The following is a 24,377-nucleotide window of genomic DNA, read 5'->3' on the forward strand; positions in this document are numbered from 1 at the left end:
GTCAACGTGACCTTAAACTGAAATGTTGTTTTTCTTATCCTTTCTGGTTCGATATGCGTAATTACGGATTATGTACGCCATTTGAGAGGGACATTTCCGTGTGGTTGATTCGTTGCCGTTTTATGACACCGCAGCCCAACAGCGTATTTAAGATGTGTCCTCTGAGCTGCGGTGGAGGGGAAGGTGAGGGGGGGGGGAGAAGGGGGAAGGGGCTCGTGTTAGTTTCACGATGTGAATGGTGACGAAACGGCTCTTGGATTTCACGTCACCGTAAATTCCTGTAGGTTAACTAGCTAAAAGTGAACATCCATTAGATGTGCCAGTTTTCTTCAGTGTAATATTGAATTTATAAATTTGCTCGGGAGAGCAGCATGAATTTCACGCCGCAAAGATTTTTCTTTCTAGTAAATGACGTGGAGGTGGGAGGAGGAGGAGGGAGTTGCCCTCCCCTGTCGCTGGCTATGTTCTCCCTTGCCGTCACCTGCGACGTTCAGCACTGATAGTTAAGGTGGAGCAGTTCGAGAGGAGGGCAAACAGGTACATTTCGTTCAGTCGGCTACATGACTCTCAAACCTGAAGAGCTATTAATTCGAAAAATGTCTAGAGGTATAATCTGGAGAAACCTAAAGACATGGTATTGGTTTAGGGGAAAAAGAAGCGGACATGGATATATCCGGTGGAAACAAACAGCCTTGTATGAGACATGCAAAGCCATCTGTTTCTGTATCCCTTACTTATGAAGTCATATCGACATTATAGTGACTGGAAAGCTACCGACATCGTTCCTGCCAAATGTAGAAGACACACTAGTTCCTTTGGTTTGCCAGAAGGCTCCAAGTTGTGTGTCTGTTTTTGAGTTTTGGCGGTATTTTCTACCATTGCCAATGTGCAAAGCCATCTGTTTCTGTATCCCTTACTTATGAAGTCATATCGACATTATAGTGGCTGGAAAGCTACCGACATCGTTCCTGCCAAATGTAGAAGACACACTAGTTCCTTTGGTTTGCCAGAAGGCTCCAAGTTGTGTGTCTGTTTTTGAGTTTTGGCGGTATTTTCTAGCATTGCCAATGTTCTGGTGTGAAAGTAAGAAAGTTGTTATGTGTCAAAAACAAGATTTAGAATGCCATTTTGAGTGCATTGTACGGAAAAAGGATAGGCAAAAGATTTGGGTTTAATATCCCATCGACGACGAGGCCACTAAAGGAAGAGCACAAGCATTGTATGGCCAAGGATGGAGGACGGGTCATGTTCAAAGGAACCTTCCCAGCCTTGACCTCAGTCTATTCATGTTAACCATGTTGTTTTTGTGGTTTTCAGTCCTGAGACTGATTTGATGCAGCTCTCCATGCTAATCTATCCTGTGCAAGCTCCTTCATCTCCCAGTACCTACTGCAACCTACATCCTTCTGAATCTGTTCAGTGTATTCATCTCTTGGTCTCCCTCTACGATTTTTACCCTCCACGCTGCCCTCCAGTGCTAAATTTGTGATCCTTTGATGCCTCAGGACATGTCCTACCAACCGATCCCTTCTTCTAGTCAAGTTGTGCCACAAACTCCTCTTCTCCCCAATTCTATTCAATACCTCCTCATTAGTTACGTGATCTACGCATCTAATCTTCAACATTCTTCTGTAGCACCACATCTCGAAAGCTTCCATTCTCTTCTTGTCCAAACTATTTATCGTCCATGTTTCACTTCCATACATGGCTACACTCCATACAAATACTTTCAGAAACGACTTCCTGACACTTAAATCTATACTCGGTGTTAACAAATTTATCTTCTTCAGAAACGCTTTCCTTGCCATTGCCAGTCTACATTTTATATCCTCTCTACTTCGACCATCATCAGTTATTTTGCTCCCCAAATAGCAAAACTCCTTTACTACTTTAAGCGTCTCATTTCCTAATCTAATTCCCTCAGAATCACCCGACTTCATTCGACTACATTCCATTATCCTCGTTTTGCTTTTGTTGATGTTCATCTTATATCCTCCTTTCAAGACACTGTCCATTCCGTTCAACTGCTCTTCCAAGTCCTTTGCTGTCTCTGACAGAATTACAATGTCATCGGCGAACCTCAAAGTTTTTATTTCTTCTCCCTGGATTTTAATACCTACTCCAAATTTTTCTTTTGTTTCCTTTACTGCTTGCTCAATATACAGATTGAATAACATCGGAGAGAGGTTATAACCCTGTCTCACTCCCTTCCCAACCACTGCTTCCCTTTCATGCCCCTCGACTCTTATAACTGCCATCTGGTTTCTGTACAAATTGTAAATAGCCTTTCGCTCCCTGTATTTTACCCCTGCCACCTTTAGAATTTGAAAGAGAGTATTCCAGTCAACATTGTCAAAAGCTTTTTCTAAGTCTACAGATGCTAGAAGCGTGGGTTTGCATTTCCTTAATCTTTCGTCTAAGATAAGTCGTAAGGTCAGTATTGCCTCACGTGTTCCAACAATGTTAACCATGGAAAACATAATACGGGTGAGGGGGCGGCGATTTGAGCCACAGTTATCTCGAATGCCAGACCAGTCGCATAGCAATAGTCCCACCCGGGCCAACGGCGTGGCCGTGGAAATGAACACACACAGGTCGTGATGACACAGTATCTTATACCACTTTGACTGAGCTGAGGGAAAATTCTTCAATTAAATTGTCAGTATATGACATGGTAGCGATTTTATATAACTTGAACCTATACTAGTACTCCCATGATACTAAGCTTGAAAATTCCTGCCTAGGTTTCTAATAAGATCACAAAAGAGATACGTTGTTGACCAGCTGCAATCTTGTCACTTCATATTCTTTCTTTAGTTATCTCTTTTTTATCCTTAATATTCTTGTAACATAAAACTACTTCTTCTTCCTTCACATGTTAGGCATTTGCCACTTATGTACTTTGTTCAGTGTCCCTATTGTCTATGGTTAGTTTTTATTTCATCTCCCCACATTCTTACTGGTCAACCTATTGGTCTTTTCTTTGCTGGAGGATAATCCGTTATTTTGTACGCATTCTATTTTCTTTCATGCTCGTGAAATAATCTCCGAATTTATTTATATACTCCTTGATCTTTTCGTTTATGCTTTTTTATGTCCTAGTTCTTGTCCGACTAATGCTCATTGTTGACTAAAATGAAGTAATGACTCACTCGAACTCAAGGCTTTAATGGCAATAGATTAGTACAAAAATGCACAACAGTTCCACATTGTATTATTAAAAGTACAAAAATCGTAATTTACGTTCATATTTGCTAAGGGAACATCAGCGGCGTCAGATAAACAATAGAACGCGCTTGGTGTATACATAACAAGCACATGCAAAAGAATAATTTATTCCATTTTAAATATCAACTTTAATATTAAAATATTTCTTTAAAAAGGTAGACTACATAGATTTCTAGATTTAAATCGTAGTGGCACAACAGAATCTGCACTCAATGAAAACTGACAGCATAATGCTTAATATTATGTTCTTGATAAATTAAAAACATTATCTTTATTTTTTGCCCTATCGGTATCATGTAGAAGCTAATGTAATTAACATTTTGTAAAGTGCAGTTTTTAAAACCAGTAGGTCATTTTCTACCAACTGGCGGGAAAGGCTGCCGGAAATTAAAACTCGTATCAATGATTCATTTAATGATATATATTTTCTTTTAAGATACAAGGAACGAAAATAAGCGTTTAACCAGAAAACCCCCAATTCTTTTAAGAATCCAACTCCCATGTATAAAACATCTTCAAACGTGTCATGAGTTAATGTATTTAATACTTGACGTCAAGCATGTAAGTGAGAAAAAGTTTAGAAACGGTTTGAAATTATTTTTAGTGCTCGTTGCAGGTCGATAAATCCGCTCATTATCAAGCAGTGGGTGGTTATTGTCTGGGTAATTTCCGCTTCGTTTCAAAGAAAAGCTAGATTTTCATGTATCTCAATGCTTATGACGCAATACCTGCTAAACAATGTGTTGTACTATGACATAATTTTACAGCTACAGTCAGAGATATATGTGAGTACTGTCTGCAAAACGTGTTGCGAATAAAGTTAATCGTAAAGAAGTAATATATCAAAACGTCATGCTTGATGGTGCAGTTTTAGTGCACGAGCAGCGGAAATGTGGTAAGCCATAATTTTTTTTTCCTTTCATTATGCTGTGGGGCCGGCCGGAGTGGCCGAGCGGTTCTAGGCGCTTCAGTCCGGAACCGCGCGACTGCTACGGTCGCAGGTTCGAATCCTGCCTCGGGCGTGGATGTGTGTGATGTCCTTAGGTTAGTTAGGTTTAAGTAGTTCTAAATTCTAGGGGACTGATGACCTCAGCAGTTGAGTCCCATAGTGCTCAGAGCCATTTGAACCATATGGTGTGGGGTGGGGCGCGGGAAGGGGGAGGGTACCAGCGACAAAAGGTTTAGTAACGGTTTAAAATTTTGTGCAATATTTGTTGGAAGCTGCACTTAGCTCTCATTTTCTGATATTGGATTAATACACACTGCTTGATAGTTGCTGTCCGCAGCTCGTGGTCTAGTGGCTAGCGTTGCTGCGTCTGGATCACGGGGTCCCGGGTTAGATTCCCGGCCGGGTTAGGGATTTTCTCCGCTCTTGGATTGGTTGTTTGTGTTGTCCTCATCATTTAAGCATCATTCATGAAAGTGGCGAGATTGGACCGAGTAAAGATTTTCATGTATCTCAATGTTTATGACGTAATACCTGCTAAACTATGTGTCGTACTATGACGTAATTTTACAGCTACAGTCAGAGAATACTGGTAGCAGTTACTTCTGTAAAATATCTGGGACCATGCGTACGGAACGATTTGAAGTGGAATGATCATATAAAATTAATTGTTGGTAAGGCGGGTCCCAGGTTGAGATTCATTGGGAGAGTCCTTAGAAAATGTAGTCCATCAACAAAGGAGGTGGCTTACAAAAGACTCGTTCGACCTATACTTAAGTATTGCTCATCAGTGTGCGATCCGTACCAGGACTGGGTGACAGAGAAGATAGAGAAGGTCCAAAGAAGAGCGGCACGTTTCGTCACAGGGTTATTTGGTAAGCGTGATAGCGTTACGAAAATGTTTAGCAAACTCAAGTGGCAGACTCTGCAAGAGAGGCGCTCTGCATCGCGATGTAGCTTGCTGTCCAGGTTTCGAGAGGGTGCGTTTCTGGATGAGGTATCGAATATATTAATTCCCCCTACTTATACCTCCCGATGAGATCACGAATGTAAAATTAGAGAGATTCGAGCGCGCACGGAGGCTTTCCGGCAGTCGTTCTTCCCGCGAACCATACGCGACTGTAACAGGAAAGGGAGGTAATGACAGTGGCACGTAAAGTGCCCTCCGCCACACACCGTTGGGTGGCTTGCGGAGTATAAATGTAGATGTAGATGTAAAGATCGGGACTTTCTACGCGCGCTGATAACCGCGCAGTTGAGCGCCCCACAAACCAATCATCATCATCATTATCATCATCATCATTGATAGTTGCTGAGGAACAACCGACAATTGCTGCGGAACACCCGACCAATGACAGCAAAAGGAAATGTGCTGGGCAGGATGTGTTAACAGCAGCGAAGCCTGTGCACGAATGCTCTGTATGCATTCGACAGTTCATACAGTACTGTGTTTGACGGAAGTGATTGTAGAACCGGTTACTACATTTTCGTGTGATATGACAAGTCTGCAAGACGTCGTTTGAGTGTTTACGATCATGGACGAGCATTTGGACATCTCGAAGCTGGTCAAAGTGTCACTGCTGTGGCCTCAGCAATGGGTGTGTTGTGTCCAAAAGTGTCATCTCGAGATTTAAAAAAAGGCCCCTGAAGGTGGAAATGCTATGCAAAAGCATGGCTGTGGTCATAGATGGACCACCAAGCAAGAGGATCGATGCGTAGCCCTAGTGGCGAAAAGGAACAGACATTTCACTCCCAGGCAGATCGCTGTAGCCTTGCAACCGCTATCAGTACACTCGTCTCTGGCAGAACCATTTCACGGCGATTAAATCAGGCGAGTTTCTATGCTCGGAAGCCTGTTTAATGCATCCCAACTCTGTCGTCGAGAAAGAGTTCGCTGGTGTAATGAGTGTGTTGGATGCAGTCAGCAACAGTGGTCCAGAGTGATGTTCTGCGACGAATACTGCTTGACTGAGGCATGTGATTCTGGCCACCAGCTAGTGTGTAGATAGAGTGAGAGAGTGGAACACATTACACGCCTTATAATGTTTACGAACGTCAATGGTATGGGCTAGACGTTATAGTCCATCTGTTTTGTTTACAGGGGGTTGGTGGGGGGGGGGGGGGGGTGGGAGGGAAGGAAACGGACGGTAGGTACCGGTTTTTTGTTTACGGACGACAGCGGCCGCTCACGCAGAACAGCTGAGGAGTCGGACACACTGGAAAGTGAAGATATTGAACGTATGGAATGACCTGCACACTCCTCAAACCTAAGCGCTATAGACATTGAACATGCCTGGGATGCTTTTGGCAGACGTGTTTCTTAATTGACAACCCTACCCCGAACAGTGCAAGAACTGAAAACCGCCTTGAGAAAGAAGTAGTACATTATCCACCGTCGAGCACGAATAACAGGTGTAAAATGTGCATTAATGCCAGAGGAGGGCATATTCCTTACTGAGAGTTCGATATCGACCTTTATTTTGGGAGTCTGACCTGTGTCAAACATGAACGTTATTTGTGTCTGTTCCCTGCATTCCCATGTGGTGTAATATACATAATTTTTCTTGATAAATATGCCACTCCACCTCTATTACGTATGTACTGTATTTCATATCATCCATCATTGTTTGTGATTATTTCTGTCCAACAACGACTCTGTCCCTCAGCGACTGTCAAGCAGTGTAGTGTGGGTAATTTGTATGCAGTCAGTTAAGCTGCGTCAAGGCATAAATACAATTCCTAAGTCTAATACTTGTCTTCTGTGTTAAAATTTAACATAAGATTATACTCTTAATGAGTAGATTATGAAAGCATTCTAAAGTTTTAAATGCAGTCAATAGCTATATAAAATATCGAAAGACTAATTTTTGTTGCCCCTGGAAGCCATTAGGTAGGCAACCCGTAACTGAGGATTTGCATCGTCGCAGTTAATACATGGCAGTCACGATCTTCTTGACGGTGGTCTTGTTATGTGGCTGTCAAGAGTCTGCGAAAGTGTGTCTGATTAGGATAACAATAAATATAAAAATAATGATGAAGTTCAAGAAAGTGGAGCTTTTTTAACCAACTTTAAACTTTGTAGTTGGTGCTTACAGCAACACAAGTACAGCATAGCGGGTGGTTCTTGAATTTGTGGTATGTTTTTCTTGCAAATTACATTTTTTTTAAATGGAGTGGAACGCCTTTCGATAGCTGTCACTACTATCAGCCACCGTCACATACGACTCCTCAAGACCAGCGTCGCAGCAGGAAGACTACAACGTCATTTAGTAGTCATTTATTTTATGATACAGGAAGAGCTGGTGAAAGCGCACGTTACCTTAGCAGCTGACCGTATCGTAGCCTTGATGTAGTTACGTTCGGCTGGGTCGATGTACGGGTGCTGCGACGGCGAATCTGCAGCCTGGAAGAACCAGGGCACGCACCATAGCAGTCCGACGCCTCCGAAAAAATAAAAGGAAAGCGGCCACCCACCGACGGTCTCGCACAGGACGCCCGTCACCGCCATGGATACGAGGGTTCCAATAAATATCCCTGTCGGCAAACAAATGTCGCAGCAGCTCTGTAACAACAGGAAATACTCACTGCACAATCGAATCAAGCGTATCATTTCTTAGACGTGCTTGGTAAAGTCTTGCGAAACTGCAAGGAGCAGCCAGAAAGTAAGCACCAAAGGCTTGATTTTTATCCATGTTCAGATAGCAAGGCACCACTCAAATACAACGTTTCACATGTTATAAGCAGACGGTAACAGCCGCTTGACAGTCTCGTCATCCAGATTACGTAAGATTCAGTTTTCGTTCCATAGACCCAAAAAATTAGATGATTCTCGTGGGTGTGGAATATGTCAGAAAGTATAACATAAAAAAACAAAACATTTGAATATAATACTTACTACCCTGATCATTTGTCAGGAGATTGTCGAAATAGGTGACTACAACGCTGTAAACTGGAACAGCTAATATTTACAGAATTAACACACTGTCAGAATGAAACACTGTTATGCACTATTAATAAATCCATCACACACAAAATACCTAATCCTGACTGTTTTTCAGTAATTACTGTCAAAACTGAAATCAATTAGAGATTTTTACTTAAGCTGGCTTAACAGTCTGTGTGAAGATATTCATCTATGGAGTAGAAGGAATTTGCTATCAAAAAGTCTTTCAAACTCTGTTTAATCCGTGCTTTATCTGAAATCAAATTTTTAACGGTTGCTATAAATTTATTGAAAATATGTATTCCTGAATATTAGACCCCTTTTTGGACCAAGGTAAATGATTTTAGGTCTTTATGTAGATTGTTCTTGTCCCTAGTATTGGTACTATGTGTTGAGCTATTGGTTGAAATAGAGATGTATTACTTGCAACAAATTTCATTAAGGAATGAGTACACTACTGGCCATTAAAATTGCTACACCACGAAGCTGACGTGCTACAGACATGAAATTTAACCAACAGGAAGAAGATGCTGTGATATGCAAATGAATAGCTTTTCAGAGCATTCACACAAGGTTGGCGCCGGTGCCGACACCTACAACGTGCTGACATGAGGAATGTTTCCAACCGATTTCTCATACACAAACAGCAGTTGACCGGCGTTGCATGGTGAAACGGTTGTTGTGATGCCTCGTGTAAGGAGGAGAAATGTGTACCATCATGTTTCCGACTTTGATAAAGGTCGTATTGTAGCCCATCGCGATTGCGGTTTATCGTATCGCGACATTGCTGCTCGGGTTGGACGAGATCCAATGACTGTTAGCATAATATGGAATTGGTCAGTTCAGGAGGGTAATAGGAAACGGCGTGCTGGATCCCAACGGCCTTGTATCACTAGCAGTCCAGATGACAGGCATCTTATCCACATGGCTGTAATGGATCGTGCAGCCATGTCTCGATCCCTGAGTCAACACATGGGGACTTTTGCAAGACAACAACCATCTGCACGAACAGTTCGACGACGTTTGCAGAAGCATGGACTATGAACTCGGAGACCATGGCTGCAGCTACCCTTCACGCTGCATCGCAGACAGGAGTGCCTGCGATGGTGTACTCAACGACGAACCTGGGTGCACGAATGGCAAAACGTTATTTTTTCGGATGAATCCAAGTTCTGTTTACAGCATCATGATGGTCGCATCCGTGTTTGGCGACATCGCGTTGAACGCACATTGGAAGCGTGTATTCGTCATCGCCATACTGACATATCACCCGGCGTGATGGTATGGGGTACCATTGGTTACACGTCTCGGTCACCTCTTGTTCGCAATGACAACACTTTGACAGTGGACGTTACATTTCAGATGTGTTACGACCCGTGGCTCTACCCTTCATTTGATCCCTGCGAAACCCTACATTACAGCAGGTCAATGCACGATCACATGTTGCAGGTCCTGTACGGGACTTTTTGGATACAGAAAATCTTCGACTGCTGCCCTGGCCAGCACATTCTCCAGATCTCTCACCAATTGAAAACATCTGGTCAATGGTGGCCTCGCAACTGGCTCGTCCCAATACGCCAGTCACTACTCTTGATGAACTGTGGTATCGTGTTGAAGCCGCGTGGGCAGCTGTACCTGTACACGCCATCCAAGCTCTGTTTGACTCAATGCCCAGGTGTGTCTAGGCCGTTATTACGAACAGAGGTGGTTTCTCTGGGTACTGATTTCTCAGGATCTATGCACCCAAATTGCATGAAAACGTAATCACATGTCAGTTCTAGTATAATATATTTGTCCAATGCATACCCATTTATAATCTGCATTTCTTCTTGGTGTAGCAATTTTAATGGCCAGTACTGTATACTGAGAAGCTGTGGTTAGAATACAAAGTTCCTTGAACAGGTTTCTACATGATGCTCTTGACTTTATACCACAAATTATTCTTATCACACGCTTTTGCACCCTAAAAACTTTTGCTCAGTTTGATGAGTTGCCCCAGAATATGATTCCATATTATATAATAGAATGAAAGTATGCAAGTTTTTTTATATTTATATCTTCTACATCTGACATCATCTCAAGGCAAATACAGACTTGTTTAGGCGCTTAAGCGATTCTGTGGTATTCCCTTCCCAATTGAATTTATTATCGAGTTGTAATCCCAGAAATTTAACACTGTCAACCTCTTCGATCTGCATTTCTTCATATGTTATACACGTCCTGGAAGCAAATGTCTTACAGGTTCTGAACTGCATGTAGTGGGTCTTCTCAAAGTTTAATGACAATGAATTAGCTTTAAATCGCTTGTTAATGTCAGTGATAGTTTGATAAGCAGCTGTTTCTAAATCTGTACTTCACTTGCTACTTATTGCAATGTTTGTAAAAGGAATGGACCCAAGATGGAACCTTGAGGAACACCACATGTAATTAATTCCCAGTCAGATGAAGACTGATGCTTAGTGCACAGGTATTTCGTAACGACACCCTTTGTTTTCCTGTTAGATATATAAGACTCCAGGAATCTGTTGCCACCAACAGAAGAAAGAAAGATGGGACGAGATCGCAGATGAAGGAAGGAGGAAGTGTTTCACTGTCAGAACCACAAATGAGTCTTGGCACTGTTGCTGCCGAATGAGGACGAGTATATTTGCAGAGAAAAACAACGCCAAGTCTCACCTAGGCACGTGCTTTGTGTTACACAGCTCAAAGCAGTTTTCTAGGGGTGTAAAAATAAATACTGGTGTTTATGACTGAACCACACTCCAGAAAATTTCATCAGTAATCTACTTTGCCACAAAACACCGAGAGCAGGACTTTACAAATAGTGAGAACTGGTCTACCTCTGGTTTCCACTGACAGAGACACGTAATTCCATTAAACGGGCTGCAGTCTTCTGTTCACAGCTCCTGAAATAACTATATCATGTTCCTATCAACCATACTATTCAAAAATTCGTCATGTTAACATTATGGACACCAGATAGTGTTTCTTGAGTCAGTCGACATATTTATTCAGGATACAAAACGCAAAAAGCCACTTCTAACTCGCAACTACGCGTTTCGAGAGTCATACTCTCCCTTTTTAGGTCATCAAACCGATTTACTTGCACATGCGAAGTACGAGTCATGAAGTAATGCTCGCACTAGACTAATGCTGTATGGCACATTTTGCCCGACATCAGATCTTTGCTGGTATACTACTATTACAAGTTCGTACGCTAGTGGTAACAGATCTCATGCTCTCATGCTACCCGAATGAGTACAGAACTACAAGCCATTGCCGTCATTTATTATGCGCGTTATGCGGCAGAAAACCGCTGTATACCCCTAACTTAGTTGACAGTAGCGTTAATCTCACTCCCAGTAACAGAAAAATGTGTTAATAACGTACGATACAGCATAATTAACACTGATCCGTGGAGAGACATTAAAAGGAATAGAATATGCGATAGTGATTTGAGGCACACATCAACAAAAGGGTTGTAATGCCGGCGAAACAACATCCGAAAAAAGAGAGGGGAATAACGCTTTAAATAAATATGTTTAATGTTTCTGCCTTTACGAATAACTTTCGTAATGCAACAGTGATAATGCATATTCTACAAAGAATAAAGCCCACCTCTAGAGACAGACATGTAGGTCACTAACTCGAACACAACCGTGAGCACAAAGGAACGAAATAAATTATGGAGGACATTCCGTGGGTAATGCAGCACATTTTCTTCTCGCTAATTCTGGTTGAAAAAATGTGAAATTTGTTGTAGGACGTCGTGGAAGATTCTCGCTTCATTCTCTGTAGTTTCATGAAGTTCCAGTTGGTGGCGGCGCTACAAGATGCCCTCAAAATGGCGTCTGTAAGGAAGGTGTGATCAAACCCAGAGCTGCCATTGAGGTTCTTTTGACGGAAAACCAGAGCATCGCAGATATTCACAGGCACTTGCAGAATGTCTACGGAGATCTGGCAGTGAACAAAAGCACGGCGAGTCGGCGAGCGAGGCATCTGCCATCATTGCAACAAGATCGCGCAAAACTTTCCAGTCTCCCATGACCTAACCGGCCGTACACATCTCTGACTCCTGCTGTGCTGGAAGGTGCGGACATTCTCATTCGAGGTCCTCGACGGAGCGCAGTCAAACATCGTGCTGCACAACTGGACGTCTCTGTTGATAGTGCTGACACACTCGTCCACCAGTTGCGGTATTCAAAGGTGTGTGCCTGCTGAGGTGCTCGTCTCTTAACAGAAGATCATAAACAGCAACAAGGAACCATCTGTCCGGAATTACTTGCGCATTAAGAGGCTGATCGTGACAATTTTTTGTCGAACATCGTCACTGGCGACGAAAGATGAGTTCATCACTTCGAAACGGAAACAAATTGGAATCCGTGGATTGGCTCAACATCACCTCTCCTCTGAAGAAAAAATTGAAAGCCACACTTTCAGCCAATAAACTCTGGGTCTCTGAAGGGGTTACTCTGTTTGATGTCCTCCCTCGTGGTGCAACGACCAACTTTGAAGTACGAGGTGTTCAAAACTCTCTCCGCAGTGCCGTATGACTGTTAGACGCGCCTGCCGTATGCCGCAGTGAATATACCGAAATGAAACTCAGTGAAATACAAGTTATTAATTTATTGAATATTCATTTTTACTCACAGATTTTCACATTAAATGTTGAAAGTGTCCCCCCTGTTGTTGAATACACAATTCAATTTGTCTAATCATGTTTCCAAACACAAGCTGTAACATTTCTTCTGTAACAGAAGCAGTGAAAGTGGATATTGCAGTTTTCAATTCATCGATAGAGTTTGGACGGTTTTTACAGACAATTGCTTTCGCTGCACCCCAGAGGAAAAAGTCAGGTGGTGTTAGTTCAGGCGATCGTGGAGGTCAAAGTCCCTGTGAAATTATGCGATCATCAAAAACATCAGCAAGCAGTGACATTGAAACGCGAGCTGTATGCGCGGTTACACCATCTTGTTGAAAATAAGCGTTCAGTATTTCACTTAACACAAGTTCTCCTATGAATGGGCACAGAATATCACTGCAATATCGTTGTGCGTTTAGTGTTCGTTGAAAAATGTGAAACCCACAATCCGACGTCTAGAAATTGCAATCCAAACTCCTATTTTCACAGAATGAAGTGGTTCCTCATGAATACACAACGGATTTGCAGTACTCCACATACGAGAATTTTGCGAGTTCATGTACCCGGATAAATGAAACCACGCCTCATCAGCGAAAAAAAAAAAAAAATGGTTCAAATGGCTCTGAGCACTATGGGACTTATCTTCTGAGGTCATCAGTCCCCTGGAACTTAGAACTACTTAAACCGAACTAACCTAAGGACATCACACACAACCATGCCCGAGGCAGAATTCCAACCCGCGACCGTAGCGGTCGCGCGGTTCCAGACTGTAGTACCTAGAACCACTCGGCCACCCCGGCCGGCTCAGCGAAGTACGTTTCATTAAGAATATCCCTTCCATTTTGTTGAACGAAATTTTTGAACCATTGACAGTAATTCAGTCTCTTGCCATGAGCAGTATTTTTCAGTTCTTGCACGACTGTCACTTTGCATCGGAAAAGTTCTAATTTTTTCCTTACAACTGTGTGGGCCGTTCCGACACCAACATCGATTTCCTGGGCGAGTTTTCTTACTGACTTGTTCGGACTCATGGACATTTTATCGGAAATATCGAGTAGTTTATCCTCAGACTAAACGCTAGGACGATCACTTCTCGAAGTATCTGTCACTGAACCCGTACTTCGAAATTTGCTAATCAAATCTCGCACAGTACAGCGATGTGGGTGTGTTGTCTCCGGGAAAACTGAATTATATGTTTGACGAACTGAAACTGTATATTTACCGCCAGCTTTGAAGACTTGTTCGACTAAAAACACACGCTCTTCAATGGTTAGCAGTTTAACTGTGACAAAAAAGGAACAAACGAACAAAGGAACTAAACTCAAACGTTCACGTCAACACGTAACGACACACACCAACGATACTACTGACACTGGCTGAAATAAACGAAATAGTGGAATGTTGGGAGAGACCACTTGAAGGGAATAAACCCAGGCAGGCGGACAATCATACGGCACTGCGGTGAGACTTTTTGAATACTCCGTATATTGTGCTACCTTAAGGAAATTAAAGAAGAGACTTCAGCGTGTTCGTCGCCACAAAAGTTCAAAACGAACTTGTCCTGCTCCATGACAACGCAACGTCTCACGAAAATTTGCGCACCCGAGAGGAACGAATCTCGTACGCTCCGACTTGCTGCTGTTTGGTCCAAAGAAGGATGCACTGAGCAGGAAGCGGTACGTGGATGAAGTGGAGGTTATTGCTCCGACGTCGACCACTAGCGTGGAACCATGCGGCCGTACAGGCCTCTCAGTAAGTCGGCGTAACGCCGTCACGTTAAACGGAGAGTATGTTGATTGGTGCAAATGGTTCAAATGGCTCTGAGCACTATGAGACTTAACAGCTATGGTCATCAGTCCCCTAGAACTTAGAACTACTTAAACCTAACCAACCTAAGGACATAACACAACACCCAGTCATCACGAGGCAGAGAGAGTATGTTGAAAATCAAGGTTTGTAACCAAGGTGAATAATATGGTATACTGGAATACTCAATAAAATCAATCAATCTGTTTCAAAATTTGGTGGACATCTCATTTCATTTCCGTTTTTAGGGTCGAGCCTTTAATCCTAGCGACTGCTTTAAAAGTATATGTAAATACGGTACATAGCCCGTGAAGTCAAGTTAAAGTAATACTGAAAATACACTGGTTTGAGTTACAATAAGCACTCTTCGAACGGAAGTAAATGAACTATGTAGATGAAGGAAATCTCCTGTACACTGGCTCTGGCTCAGTGTGTGGGCGTTGAGGACAATGGGGAAGGTGTCTCGGTAGATGGGATGTGTTGCCCTCATCCATTCACCTAGTGTAAGAGTATTCACAATATGAATGACATATCAAGGAGGAGTAATTCCTTCAAGTGGAAAGAATAACAGAGCAATAACGCAAGTGTTGGGTGAGCAGCATCCTCTCATCGACGTTGCCCTGCATCTGTGGTTGGCAAACAGATCACCATTTAATAGTCACTCTAGAAAATATCCAGCAGCGGAACCTTACGTTCTTAGTAATACCATTGTCCTACTGATAGCACACCTGAACAACGATTAAATATCACATGTTTATGGAATGTGTAATGTGTACTGAACGAAAGTTTGAACACAGTTTGTTGAGACCGATGAAAAGAATGGAACACATGCTCGTTCACGACTACCTAGGAAAATAATAGGAAACAGACTTCTTGACGCCTACCTAAGAAAATAATGGAAAACAAGCTCCTTTCGTGGTCTGGTGCCCACCTGCAAACAGTCGTCTGTATAGCTGGTATTATGCCACCCTGTAAACGAAAAAGACATTATTTAAATCTGATCTGCGCAGTCAGGAAAAAAATGAAAAGTAAATTCATCACAAAGATATTGTAAGGCGCTGAAATGCTTTAATTACATAATGGAGCTGCAGTGAACATAAACTACACAATATGATCTTAAAATGCCCCGCTTAATTTAGATTTTCGTACTTTGGCAGTCATGAGAAGCGAGCAAGGATGAAAGAGCGAAAAAGCGACAGAGAGAGACAGAGACAGAGAGAAAGAAAGAAACAATCTGTTGCACACAGTGTATCTGCTTATATCTTAATTTATGCGAGTGAACTGTGAAGAGAATTGTTTTCAATACCGCATTACTTGTTGTAATTATCAGGAGCGGTGAGGTGCAGAATTCCAATAGAGTACGTCGGGAATCGATTGTGTAACGTACGGTACATGTAGATAACCAGTAGTCCAAAGCACATTCAAATAGCCAAATATGTTAAAGAGAGTAAATATCGTGTAAACTGAAGCTGGAGGAGGGAAGAAAGGAAACGGAGGGAACTATTCATGTCAGATGCATTGGGACTTCATGCGGAACCAGTGCCAACATGTGAAAATGTGTGCCGAACCGGCAGTCGAACCCGAGGCCGTTGCATTAACCACTGCGCCAACGGACAGAGTGTTTATTGTCATTTCTCGGACTAACTCGGCACGCCCCTCGCCCCACCCATGTTCCCGCCTATAGCGCAGTTGTCGTCCATGTCCTCCATATCCACCACTCTCAGATGTCCACAGAAAGCCGAACGTAATTGTGCATCCGCACTGAAGGTGGTGGGTTCATTACACATTGAGGCGCATCAATTATATGAACGCGTGGTGTCTATTCTTTCGGGCATGTACGAAAGAACAGACACCCACGCATTCATATAACACTGGTTTGATACAGTACTCCATGCTAATCTAACCTGTGCATGCGCTAGCCACTTCATTTGTAACTATTGCAACCTACATCCATTTTAACCTACTTTCTTTATTGATGCATAGGTCTTTGTCTACAGTTTTTCTCCCCCCCCCCCCCCCCCATACTTCCTTCCATAGCCAAACTGGCTATTCCTTGATGCCTCTGTGTCCTATCTGTTAGTGAAGTTTTGCCATAAACTTCTTTATCCTCCATTTCGGTTCACTACCTCCTCACTAAAGTATCGGATCTACCCATGTGATTTCAGCATTCTTCTACAGAACTTCAGTCGCGGAACTTGTATTGTTGTCTTGTGTGGACTGTCTGTCGTCCACGTGTCACTTCCGTATAAAGTAACACGACGTGTACGGAGATTTTCGCCTTAGGTAATTGCTGTGTGTTAATTAGACAGTAGTCCCTGGTTTCTTCGTTGTATGTGTTTTCAGTGTGAGGTTAGTACCTTTCATTCGCCGATTTTGTTGATACGAATTAAAAATATGAATGAATGTATCCGAATGTCGAAACTTTATTTGTAAATTTAATCCTTTAATAGTACTTTTCTGTGATGTTAATGTAAGTAATGTAAATTTTAAGGTATGTGTAATCAAAGTGGAAATTAAAGAAGAAAAGATCCAAATGGCTCTGAGCACTAGGTGACTTAACTTCTGAGGTCATCTGTCCCCTAGAACTTAGAACTGCTTAAACCTAACTAACCTAAGGACATCACACACATCCATGCCCGAGGCAGGATTCGAACCTGCGAGCGTAGCGGTCGCGCGGTTCCAGACTGTAGCGCGTAGAACCGCTCGGCCACCTCGACCGGCTAAAGAAGAAGAGGGATGGCGCTGTAGATCTGTAGGTTGTTTTGAAGCCAAGGTGGCCAGTGCCAGCCGACGTCTTAAATAGCCCAAAACATTAGGAGACTACTGTTTAAGATTGCTTCTTGTTCTTTCTTTCCCTCGTGTACACACAACAGCTGTTTTAAGTACTAAAAATTACAGTGCTTACCTGAATCACATAGTGTCAGGAAGATAATTTCAAATGTTTTCCTGTTCTTGAATGCGTATTTTCAGCAGTAATACGACGCATTTGGGTTCGTTGATGTAATTTGTTGTGTGTATGTGTGTGTGTGTGTGTGTGTGTGTGTGTGTGTGTGTGTGTGTGTGTGTGTGTTTGTGTTATATTTCGAATAACCAAGAAGAGAAGGAAGACATTGGAGAAGGAAACTTTCGTAATCCATTGAGTTCTGCTTCTACTGTATTTGTATCGATAGCAAATGAACCTGGAACTCCGAAACCAATGCTTGTTTGCTTATTGGTACTGCTTCTTGTTCACTACATTTGCAGCTTTCAGTACGTATGCACTACATTTTTAATGTTTGCGTTTTGTCTTTGTTAGCCCACAAAAGTGTGAAATGAGGAAAGAAACAAGGCATGCTATCGTATCTCATGCATATCAACAAAGTGAAAGATTATTGAAACGTCAAAGAAACATAACTTCATATAGACATACCTTCACACAGAATAGAATTCTTGTTTTATTTGATTGTCAGTACATTAGTTTCACTGTAGTTTACGTATCTACCCACTTTGAAATCTTACCTATGATGTGTCATTCAGTGTGCTGCCAATAACAATAAGTAACAGCGTAAAAGAACGGTATAATTTTTTAAAACATGTTCCAACATTGTGCAGTGTTATAAATGTTATTAAGGGAAGTTCTGAAACGTTTAGACCCTGTAAAGTGGATATTTTGCTTTAACATATATTTAAATCATTTTATGGTAATGATAGCCTAACCTGCGTAACATGTAGGCCTACTGTTCCAACAGTAGCCTATTTGCTACTTTTCCCGGAATATTTTTCGCCAATAACTCTGTCAGTTTTTCAGGAATAACCAAATATATCACAACTGGAATGTATGTCTACTTTGATCATCTGCTCGATTTTACTTTTGAATTTCATTTTGACCTTTTGAAAGTGTATACGCCCATACAACTTACACCATGATCTGTGATATACGAACAGTTTCATGAGACATGTATCATTTGCACAATAAATAGTAATGATACGGAACAAATCATTTTATAACATTTCTTCCACTCAATTTTTGTAAATATGTTCCCGTGCTGATCATTTATTAATTTTTAGGATTTTTTAATTAAAGATGCACACATTAATCAGTAATTCCTACTCAGTATCATTTACGAATGAAATGTGATTTCTTTCAACAATAGATTACGATCGGATCGTTAGTACACCTATAAACGACGCAAGCTGGCATTTTTTATGAAGCAACTACGTCTCCACACAATCAAAGCACCAGATGACATTTGTGATAAGACCACGAAAGTCGATAGATACCCCAACGGTAAAAAATGGACACCGGCATGCCAGGATGATATCACGGGGAAGTATCTCCACTATGAATCATGGAGATATAAATGCTGTGGACCTAATGTTTTGGGTTATGTAAGATGGCGGACGTCGCCTTTAGTTTGTGACGCAGTAACGACTGCCTTTTTTTTTTTTTTTTTTTTTTTTTTTTTTTTTTTTTTTTTTTTTTTTTTTTTTTTACTTGCATGGTAATCAAATACTATGCCCGTTAGGTCAAAATTAATACCAGTGTTTCATAATCGAGGTAGGAGACGGAAGACAGTTGATAGTGCGCTGATGGCGAACAGATGTTGATGGAGGTAACGAGAAGAAAGAAATACTTTGAAGCTATGTTTAGACCGTGGCGTGCCGAGAAGAGTGCTGAAGGAAATATTGCAACTGGAAGAAGGTGAAAGGGAGTTACTTTGGGAACCTGTCAGTGAAATGAAGATTGTATCAGAGACTGTGTAATGGCGCCATAGTAGAACGCGTTGATGTACTTTTCCTTCAGAAAGTTGCGATGTAAATTATTCAAAGACTATGGAGGTGTATCAAGAAAGTAGAGAAGCCCACTGAAAGACAGGAGAAGGACCGGAATTAATTTTCTAATTTAGATTTGCAAGACAGAGAAGAAGAACAGAATAAATCGAAAATTGTCCAATGGCGGACGGAAACTATGTCGAGTCTGAAGAATTCTGATTAATTTTTTGGAATGAGAGGAGGGTGTAACGGATAGGTAATTTCCGCCTTATATTATTCGCCACTCAAGAGAAAAGCGTATGTGGACTGTAGGAAATGAACATACTGTTCATTTGAATCAGTGACTATTGCATTGACATTCATAGATAATGGACTATGCTTAATTATTTGTGAGAGTATAGTGCGTGATTTGCGGAAAGTGAATTTTGGGATGAATGTGCACCCTGCCAACCAAATACACATAATAGTGAGGATGTTCGTTATTGCTATTAACATTTGCATTTTCTACTAAATATCTCACTGAAACCAATCAAGGATCCTCCTACGTGGTCTATGAGATGTTTACTGTACGACGAGCTATTGTTTGGAGCGGAATCTTGCTCGCATTAATTGTCAGCTAAATGTGAAGTGCAAACGCCGAGATTTTCCCACCTGTTTAACAATCAGATCAGAGAGGCAGCGCGGTCTAAAGAGTTTCACGCAGTGTTCTGATACCTCCCAACTGCCTTTAGCCACAAGTATGTGCTCAGGAATACGTCTCTGGTAGCAGACAGGTAACAATAACGAAAGCATACTTACAACGACTCCGTTTGTCGTAATCGTCATTAAATCTAGAGAAGTCAATTAATTGAAACCCAAAATACTGATACGCAGTAGGAAATGAAATAACAAAACTAAAATTAAACTTGCAGTGCAAAACTGTGTAGAACACACTCAGATTAACGATAGATAGACAGACTTTAATTGTATACACAGACACTGTAATTTCTATTTGAATTACATGCCATACAATTTCTGTATATGTATATCCAGTTAAATTCATTTTCTTGTGTGAATTTTTGAAGGTTATTTGGATGTTTAGTACTATACATTTATATTAGATTCGATTTAATTATTCTCTTTCAGAAATGTTTTTCTTACTGTTGCCGGTTTGCATTTTATGTGTTCTCTACTTGTACCATTATCAATTGTTTTACTGTCCACATAGCAAAACCCGTATACTACTTTTAGAGTCTTCTTTCCTAATCAGATTCCCTCAGCATCACCTGATTTAACTCGACCACATTCCATCAATCTTGTTTTAATTTTGCCAATGTTCATCTTATGACCTCTTTTCCGTCGGCTGTTCATCGAAGTCCTTTACTGCATCTGAAAGAATTACAATGTCATTGGCAAACAAAGTTTTTATTTCTTCTCTCTGAACTTTAATTCTTCTTCTAAATATTTCCTTGGTTTCCTTTGCTGTTTCCTCGGTTTCACGTACTGTTTGCTCAATGTGCAAATAGAAAGTCGTATATTCTATCATGATAGGTGCCCCATTGATAATTTAACCTCTGGTGTGGTTAACGAACAGGCAATGGTAACTGCCAATGTTTTGTGAGTTCTCTTCGACGTCAAATTAACTTACACTAGCTAAAATGTTCAAAATAATAAAACATTTATACATAACAGAAATCTTATGTGATATGTTTTTGGGCTGCAATTTAGATCAGGGCCAGCGGCAGTCACGGCGGTGTTTATCAACTGCTATAGGTTAACAACGCCTCAGTTTGAGTAGCCAATGGAATGATTCTTTTACGTGACCAATGAGAGGCGAGAAGAAAGTCAATGTATTTCTAGCGCCGAAATTGAAACCATTGTCTTGTTTGCTGTTTTTCAGTGTATTAATGAGTTTCGAGAGAAATATATGTGAACTATGGCATCGACTGCTATAAAGTGGACTGATTTAATTGATTTAGTTCTGCATGGCGATATCGTCCGCTGATACACTTCTCATGGATTAATTGCAGAGACAAAGATGTATCAGGTATGGTGCTGAAATAATCATGCAATCGATGGGCCAACGTTTTTTAATTAAAGCGTGGGAGAAGGTATAGATAAATGTTTATCAATAATAGAGTCACACGTTCGATATATTAATGAACTTTAGTCCAACTACTGTCTTCCATTACTTCATTAAAAATCATTGATTCACCTACCTTCTCCTGGGATGTAAGTAAAAAATATTGATCCACTTACTTAGTATGCTCTCGCAGATCGATTGCGTAGCAACACAGAGCAGAGAAATATTTCACTGCTTTTCGAATATATCATGGGTTGTAACGCTGTCATTGGTCTGCAGATACTCGCACAGTAAAATGGATGCGACTCAAACAAGGAGCAATTAAATTTATGATCCTCGTTTACACCAATGTTTCACCCTTTCTTCCGAATGTATTATTTCGAAACACGTCGTTGCTCGCTGCTCTCTCATAGGCTGCGTAACAAAAACAGCTGAAGCATCTTCTTTTGTTCCCATCATACGCACGGCAAACGCTGACAACATTCCTGCACGAAACACTTAAGTATAGCACTGGCCCTATTCTGAATTTTTACCTTTATTTTGCATTAAATTCAGAAACTGATAATTAATAACATAGCGTAACTCACATAAACTGAACATAAACTACATAAGACAGTATATTGTTATTTTGCATTAAAGATTTGTTGTCTAGCTTGAGTGTTTGAGCGTTGTGTTCATACGTAGGTTGTACATGTAGAAAGTTTGAGAACAATGTAGTATAAGAGAAGTTTAATAGTGTATTTTATTATTGATTATATAGACGCGAGCAAAGGGGTAGCAATGTGATATTGGTGTTCAAATGAATTTTAAAGAGACAACAGTCTAGTTATGTTTACTTAATATACAGTGTAGTGCCACTGGGTACTTAGGAGAGCAACAGTAGTATCAAGGCAATACAGAGACAGAACAACGCATGTTTATTTATTTGGTAAAATGGTAAAGACGTTTTGACCGTTTGTCATGTTAGCAGCGTGTTTTCAGACGAACATCTTCAGATAATACTTTCTAATAGTTTTATATTCGATTTAATTATTCTCATTTCTCTTGCTGTTGCCAGTTTGCATTTTATATGTTCTCTACTTGCACCATTATCAATTATTTTACTGCCCACATATCAAACCCCGTCTACTACTTTTAGATTCTTCTTTCCTAACCAGATTCCCTTAGCATCGCCCGATTTAACTCGACTACATTCCATCAATCTTGTTTTAATTTTGCCAATGTTCATCTTATGACCTCTTTTCCGTCGGTTGTTCATCCAAGTCCTTTACGTCTCTGAAAGAATTGCAATGTCATTAGCAAACAAAGTTTTTATTTCTTCTCTCTGAACTTTAATTCTCCTTCCAAATTTTTCCTTGGTTTCCTTTGCTGCTTGCTCGGTTTCACTTACTATTTGCTCAACGTGCAAATAGATCGTCGTATATTCTATCAAGAGAGGTGCCCCATAGATGATTCATACACTGGTGTGGTTAACAAACAGGCAGTGGTTGTTGTTGTTGTGGTCTTCAGTCCTGAGACTGGTTTGATGCAGCTCTCCATGCTACTCTATCCTGTGCAAGCTTTTTCATCTCCCAGTACCTACTGCAACCTACATCCTTCTGAATCTGCTTAGTGTATTCATCTCTTGGTCTCCCTCTACGATTTTTACCCTCCACGCTGCCCTCCAATACTAAATTGGTGATCCCTTGATGCCTCAGAACAGTGGTAACTGGTTCATTTAGGAGATCGTTTTGTAAAAACTGCAGTGACAGAGAAAAAGACACACTTCTATCCAGATAAAGATAATATTGGTATGTCGGCTTCATTGTGAAAACGAAAGTGAAAATTTATCACGGGATGATATTTTTATTGGATGTTAAGATCTAACAGTATCAATCAAGTATATGGATTCTGTAATTAGAGCTCGGTTAAATAAAAGAATTTCAAGTGAGTTCTACCATGCTACAAACCTTTAGATTTATCGCATTCTGGGGTGCGTGCATGTCAATGTTCTGCTTATTTATTCAAGCACTTCCTCATTTGCATTCATGAGGCTGTGGGAGCCACATCCAACATATTTCCATCACAGACAGCCCAAGGAACCAGGAATCGACTTTGGGATCTCATCGTTCGGTGTCAGCCACGCTGACGACACGACTGCTCCAGAATGAGATGAGTCTACACTGAGGAGTCTGGCATGGGTATGTGTAAACTATGGCTATTTTTATTTTTAGGAAAAAAGTTATTAAATTATCTAACAGTTTTATTGTGAAAACAATTTTCACAGAAGACACAACTTTTGAAGGTGGAGCTCACTGCAAGTTCACAGAAGTATTAAATCATTGTTTGTAGTGTTCATCCCTTGAGAAAATTTTTAGACTTTTGGGAATATAAAGCAAGAGAATAATCAAAGAAAGTCAGCAGGTTTTAGTTTGCAGCAAGTCCTAATCTAAAGTAGATGACAGGCTGACTGACTGGTGATTATTCTGTGTACTCCATAATTCTTGATTCATAAGCAACAATACCACTACTATGTAGCGGACGCCTGCTGACATCTTATCCGGCAGACAAGGGCCTTCTTCACCACCTCCTATTACTATTCTCACAGCGAGTACTGCAATTCAGGTTTACTACCTTATTAGCGTTTTCCAGTCTCCATTAAGCTGGGAATAGTACCAAAACGAAAGTAGTATGGTGTTACAAAATAGTTCATAAGCACTCGTGCCCAACAGAATGGGCAAAGGAAGAACAAAGTATCTTACAGTGGTAGATTATGCTGTAACATCATGATTATTTTAATGGTTACATAATTACTGTCGATGATCCTCTGTATCTCCTCCATGTCCGATCAACATCATAGCTTTGGTTCACTCCGAGACGCCTGGCCACTTCCTCTGTTGAGAGCCCTTCCTGGCACAAAGTAAAAATGCGGACGCGATAGAACAGCGGTATTGACCGTCTAGTCATGGTTGAACTAGAGACAACACGAGCCGTGTACCTCCTTCCTGGTGGAGTGACT

The 24,377-nt window shown here is 41.1% G+C and overlaps 1 protein-coding gene across 2 annotated transcripts in view; it reads right to left on the bottom strand.

The window, feature by feature from the left end:
- LOC126474148 (sialin-like) overlaps positions 1-24,377 on the bottom strand; it is a 98,690-nt gene that overhangs the window by 35,869 nt on the left and 38,444 nt on the right. For both annotated transcript variants that reach the window (XM_050101603.1, XM_050101602.1), the window contains exons 4-5: positions 15,450-15,534; positions 7,494-7,708 (exon numbers count right to left, since the gene is read on the bottom strand). In XM_050101603.1, the coding sequence (XP_049957560.1) occupies positions 7,494-7,708; positions 15,450-15,534 (300 nt within the window). The remainder of the gene's footprint in view (positions 1-7,493; positions 7,709-15,449; positions 15,535-24,377) is intronic.

Source organism: Schistocerca serialis, chromosome 4, assembly GCF_023864345.2.
Source record: "Schistocerca serialis cubense isolate TAMUIC-IGC-003099 chromosome 4, iqSchSeri2.2, whole genome shotgun sequence".
In the NCBI taxonomy this organism is placed as follows: domain Eukaryota; kingdom Metazoa; phylum Arthropoda; class Insecta; order Orthoptera; family Acrididae; genus Schistocerca; species Schistocerca serialis.